General features: G+C 43.3%; 1 protein-coding gene across 1 annotated transcript; it reads right to left on the bottom strand.

Annotated features, from left to right (window-relative positions):
• Positions 1-1,430: 1,430 nt before the first annotated feature.
• Positions 1,431-5,173, bottom strand: LOC311262102 (tubulin alpha chain). Its single transcript, XM_084361283.1, has 4 exons — positions 5,062-5,173; positions 3,045-3,267; positions 2,748-2,896; positions 1,431-2,545 (listed from the first exon to the last, which is right to left on the bottom strand). The coding sequence occupies exons 1-4, from the start codon at positions 5,062-5,064 to the stop codon at positions 1,568-1,570; spliced, it is 1,353 nt and encodes a 450-aa protein (XP_084217409.1). The 5' UTR covers positions 5,065-5,173; the 3' UTR covers positions 1,431-1,567.
• Between the last annotated feature and the right edge of the window lie 213 nt (positions 5,174-5,386).

The raw sequence follows: 5,386 nt of genomic DNA, 5'->3' as shown, positions 1-5,386 counted from the left end.
AATTACTGTATGTCAGCCTTGGCCCGCTAAATCTTTAAAAATTTTCTACCACATTTATTATTTAAATAACCGAATGCTATTATTCATACATATAATTATTTAATTCTGGCAGGGGCGATTCTGCTACATAAAGGGTACTTTTACTTGAGTGTTTTTACACTGCTGTGCTAATACCTTGACTTGAATGAGCTGATTACTTTCTGCACTACTGGTAACTGCAGGTGTGTGACTGTATAGAGGACAGGATAGGCCAAAGTACCCTGTTCACTGCAGACATTTTGGCTCATCAAGTCAGGAAAATCACCGGTGGAATTTATAACATTAATGATGGCTGCATTCCATTTAGGTGAGCTGGTTCTAGGACTCTGGTCATGTGTATGCTCATTCACTGACATAACTTATTGGGACACCTAATAGAAAGAAGCCCCTGTTAACTGTATTGGTCACACCTGTGCTTTTCCTGCTTTGACGAGTTAAAATGTCTGCAAGGAAACGTATGTATGTAATTCATAGTTACAGTATGTAAGACGGTTAACCCAGTGTTAACCCCACACCTGTGCTTTTCCTGCTTTGATGAGTTGAAATGTCTGCTATGAAAAGTATGTATATAATTCACAGTTACAGTATGTAAGACGGTTAACCCATTGTAAACCCTTGGTTAAGTGAGAGCACAGTAGGCCTTCTTACATTTAGTGGAACAAAGAAGTGTAACTTGCCAGAATGTAGGCTTTTAGTTCACTGTGTGACTCATCTGGTCAGGATCACATGATGAGCTAATCATGCAAGTCAGTTATTTTGACTTGTCATGTACTAGCTCACACAACTTTGCTTGTCACATTGCTCCCATCTGGTGGCTGAGGGAAGCAATGGCAGGAAGGCCTAAATTTAGCCCACTGTATATTTTGTGGCTAATTTTTGTGGCTTATCAACATGACAAAAAGGAAGGAACTGGGCAAACAAACTAAAATTGCCTTTGTGAATGAATGGGAGGTGCTTGCAAACAGTGAAATCCAGCAAAACAAAGCCGGGAAAAAAAACAAAAACAAAAACAAAAAAAACCTACTATGGACAGCAAACTGAACAAAATGCATATGGTAGATTTTATCATCCATATTTACTTTGATGAAAATATTTCTTTGGGCAGTACTACTGACTTTTCCGTGACCACATATATTGTGTACATAACTTTTGTAGTCAGTACTCCTTGTAGTTTTCACAACTAATGCTCTTTTACTAGTTTCTCATCTGAAAGCCAGGTATAATCTGTCACTGTTGTAAAATGTTCAATGCCAAGCTCATTAGTCTGAGATCACTACACAGAACAGTATAAAAGGCTTGTTGTAGGGATTTACAAAAAAGAAAAGAAAAAAACTTTGCTTAATGGGCTGCCAAACTATGCTGGGGGACTTTAGGAATGATCACACATTAACTTAGGTTTATGAGAACTTTTTTAATGACAATACTGATAAATCACCACCACAGGTTATCAGAATGTTGCTGGGAATGTGAAACGTTCATGACAACTGTTGGAATGGGTGATGGTAAAGCCTAGATGATGTTTGGCCCTTCAATATTCCTCTCCTTCTTCATCCTCCTCTCCCATGCTGTCAGTGCCGACCTCTTCATAATCCTTCTCCAGGGCAGCCATATCTTCTCTGGCCTCAGAGAACTCTCCCTCCTCCATGCCCTCCCCAACATACCAGTGAACAAAGGCTCTCTTGGCATACATGAGGTCAAACTTGTGGTCGAGACGGGCCCAGGCCTCAGCGATGGCCGTGGTGTTGCTCAGCATGCACACAGCCCTCTGCACCTTGGCCAAGTCTCCACCAGGAACCACTGTTGGAGGCTGGTAGTTGATGCCCACCTTGAAGCCTGTGGGGCACCAGTCAACAAACTGGATGGTGCGCTTGGTCTTGATGGCTGCAATGGCAGAGTTGACATCTTTGGGCACCACATCGCCACGATACAACAGACAGCAGGCCATGTATTTACCATGACGAGGGTCACACTTCACCATCTGATTAGCTGGCTCAAAGCAAGCATTGGTAATGTCAGCAACAGACAGCTGCTCATGGTAGGCTTTCTCAGCAGAGATGACTGGAGCGTAGGTGGCCAGAGGGAAGTGGATACGAGGGTAGGGCACCAAGTTGGTCTGGAACTCCGTCAGGTCAACATTCAGGGCTCCATCAAAGCGAAGTGAGGCTGTGATTGAAGACACAATCTGGCCGATGAGCCTGTTCAGGTTAGTGTAAGTCGGCCTCTCGATATCGAGGTTCCTGCGGCAGATGTCGTAGATGGCCTCGTTGTCTACCATGAAGGCACAGTCGGAGTGCTCCAAAGTGGTGTGGGTGGTCAGGATGGAGTTGTAAGGCTCCACTACAGCTGTGGAAACCTGGGGGGCTGGGTAGACAGCAAATTCAAGTTTTGATTTCTTTCCATAATCAACAGAGAGTCTCTCCATCAGCAGGGAGGTGAAACCGGAGCCGGTGCCTCCACCAAAGGAGTGGAAGATGAGGAATCCCTGCAGGCCAGTGCACTGATCCGCCTGAAAGGAAATTTTGCATGATCTCAAAATGTATGAAATTACACAAAAGAAAAGCCAACAGTCTCCAAAACTGGATTCCCTATTCTTAAGTTTCTTGATACAGCTTTGGTAAATATATTTTTTTGGAGCGCTAAATTTGTTTAGCCAAAAGGCATGCCTGCCCAAATGCTAAATATGTCCAGCAAACTCACTAAACTCTCACCAATTTACGAGTCCTGTCCAGAACCAGGTCAATGATCTCCTTGCCGATGGTGTAGTGGCCACGGGCGTAGTTGTTGGCAGCATCCTCCTTTCCTGTAATCAGCTGCTCAGGGTGGAACAACTGGCGGTAGGTTCCTGTACGCACCTCATCTGTGAAAGGAGCAATTGACAACAAGAATAAGAACTAATGTCCATATGGTATGAATGTTTTAAACACTGCACAACTTATATGGAAAAAAAACAACAAGGACAGTATTATGCAAGGATATTTTTTACAAGGTATTTACACATTACTGACCGATGACAGTGGGTTCCAGGTCGACAAAGATGGCTCTTGGAACATGCTTTCCTGCTCCAGTCTCACTGAAGAAGGTGTTGAAGGAGTCATCTCCTCCTCCAATAGTCTTGTCACTGGGCATCTGTCCGTCTGGCTGGATTCCATGTTCGAGACAGTACAGCTCCCAGCAGGCATTGCCCATCTGGGCTCCGGCTTGGCCGACGTGCATAGAGATACACTCACGCTGAAAAAAAAAGAAAAAAAAAAGGGAGTCAACTTGGTTAGAGGTAGAGCCTGACCAATAGTTGATTTTGGAGCCAGATACCAACATTATGGAATAAAAAAAAAAATCCAATATCAATAACAAAACGTTTTTATATTGGCCCATATCAGAAAACATACGCCAATACGGATATATCTCCAATATATCTGTGATAGGCCAATATCGGTAAAATGAGTTATAGGTCAGGCTTGAGCTCAATGAGGCTGCCAACTAATGTTGCACAGATAATCAATATTCAAATTCAGGTATTACTATATTTGCTTTGTTGGCAGACCCAACACTAACCAGTCCTTCCAGGAATTTGCCATGTTGTGATTGCCAGTCACTGACTTCTGCACTGCTGTGAATTTTCTGTCCAATCCCTGCAACTTTTTCTACAAAATTTGACAAATCCTAAAAATTACGCAGTGTTTTGACCCAATTGTGAGGCCAGGCAGAATTAACGATCACAACATCTCAACTTCTGTCCACAAATAACTCCCATCAGCTCGGACTTGTACATTGACACTGGGGACTTTTACTGGGTGTGTCATTGTTTGTCAGCTCTCAAATATTGTTATTTGTCACCCAAAAAACAAAAAATCCAAGAAAACAGAACACTTAGTGTTTAATTCATGCTCTATGGCACCTATGTTCTCTCTTTGAACTTATTGTCTAACAGGAATCTTTGGTGTTATGTTGGCACTCCGTTTGGGGAGGAAAGAAGAAATGTTGACTGCTGAAATCTGTGTGCAAGAGCAGCGCCAGCGTTTGAATGAAAGCAGCCATTAAAATGACCTGTGTCAGCACAATGGGTTGTTAGTTTCAGTGGAATCCAGCAAATGTTGGCAGGAAAAAGAGAAGCTACAGATGAAATGCAGTTTTGAAAGCCTGACTTTAAGAGACATTTTTAATGGAGTCTCCACCCTAAAAGTGGAACATACAAACTAAGGAGCTATGTGGCAGACAGGAAGGCCATGCCTTAGGAAAATGCTTAAAAAAAAAAAAAACTTCCCCCACTTCTACATCCTGTGCCTCCTCCCTTCCCTCATCTCCTCCCCTTTTGTGACTCCCTCCTCCCCCATCCTGTCCAGCTGCATAATGCTGTGTAACAGTCAGGGATGGCTCCCTCTCTCTCCCTCCCTCTCCCTCTCTCTCTCCTCATCTCACTCAAACCAAAAACTCCTAACAGCTGCAAAATGGCTGCCAACTAACTCATACGGCCTAGGCCAGACCACTCCTCTCTACTCTTTTCTTTCTATCCATCCCCCCACTGCCACGATTACCACGATCACTCCTTCTTTGTCAAGGATTACTGTAACTCCTCAGCAAACACGATTAAGACTCCTGCTTTTTCCTTTAGTTTCTCGTGTTTCTGGCTTTATATGACTAGCTTTGCATCAGACAAGTATGAAAATGACAGTGCAGTCTAACTCATAAAGTGTCTGTCATCTGACCTAGATTGTTCCAAGAGTACGGAAAAGACTTATGGGGCATTGTTGTCATATGTGACTATCCCCATTGTATTCTTATCCCTGAATCCTCAACAGACATGCCTTTAAAAGTTTCATTCCATAATTTAATCTTAAAACTAATGTCTCCTAATAGGACAAAGCTGCTTTTGTATCAATAACCTTCAGCTCGACAGCAGAGGCCTTATGAGCATTAAAAGAGGCTGAGTAATCCATCTAATGCTAAGAAGCAGAGACAAAAGGGAGGCTGAAAAAAAGAGAGTGGAAATTTCAAGGCTACGTCATCAGTTCAGTGGCTACTCACCATTTTGTATGCTTGTCCTTTTCGACTGACGTTGAGGATTCAGATGCAAGGCAGAAGTGCGGAGGAGAGGGAGAGTCAGGGCTTATATAGGCAAGGATGTGGTGGGGGCAGGCTGGAGAGCACAGCAAGCAGCTGCACAGCTCATCGGCGGGAGGGAGCAGCAGTTTGAAAAAAAAAGAGGGAAGTCCCTAACACTGCCTGTCATGATATCCACCCATACTGTACATTTATCTGCTTTGTCTTTCTGTGTGAGATTAGACATGTATGTATGCAAAATGAACCGCTCCCATTTTTTCTAATCGTGTGTGTGTGTGTGTGTGACAGT

The sequence above is a fragment of the Pagrus pagrus genome (assembly GCF_965226575.1).
Source record: "Pagrus pagrus genome assembly, chromosome: 9".
NCBI classification, from domain to species: domain Eukaryota; kingdom Metazoa; phylum Chordata; class Actinopteri; order Spariformes; family Sparidae; genus Pagrus; species Pagrus pagrus.
Note: the sequence above shows the minus strand (reverse complement) of the source record. Positions and strands in the feature narration are given on the sequence as shown.

Excerpts from the sequence above, each read along its gene's own strand:
- LOC311262102 (XM_084361283.1), bottom strand. Across the intron at positions 2,897-3,044 it reads CCTGGAACCCACTGTCATCG|ATGAGGTGCGTACAGGAACC; the intron begins GTCAGTAATGTG and ends CTCCTTTCACAG. Across the intron at positions 2,546-2,747 it reads TGGACAGGACTCGTAAATTG|GCGGATCAGTGCACTGGCCT; the intron begins GTGAGAGTTTAG and ends ATTTCCTTTCAG.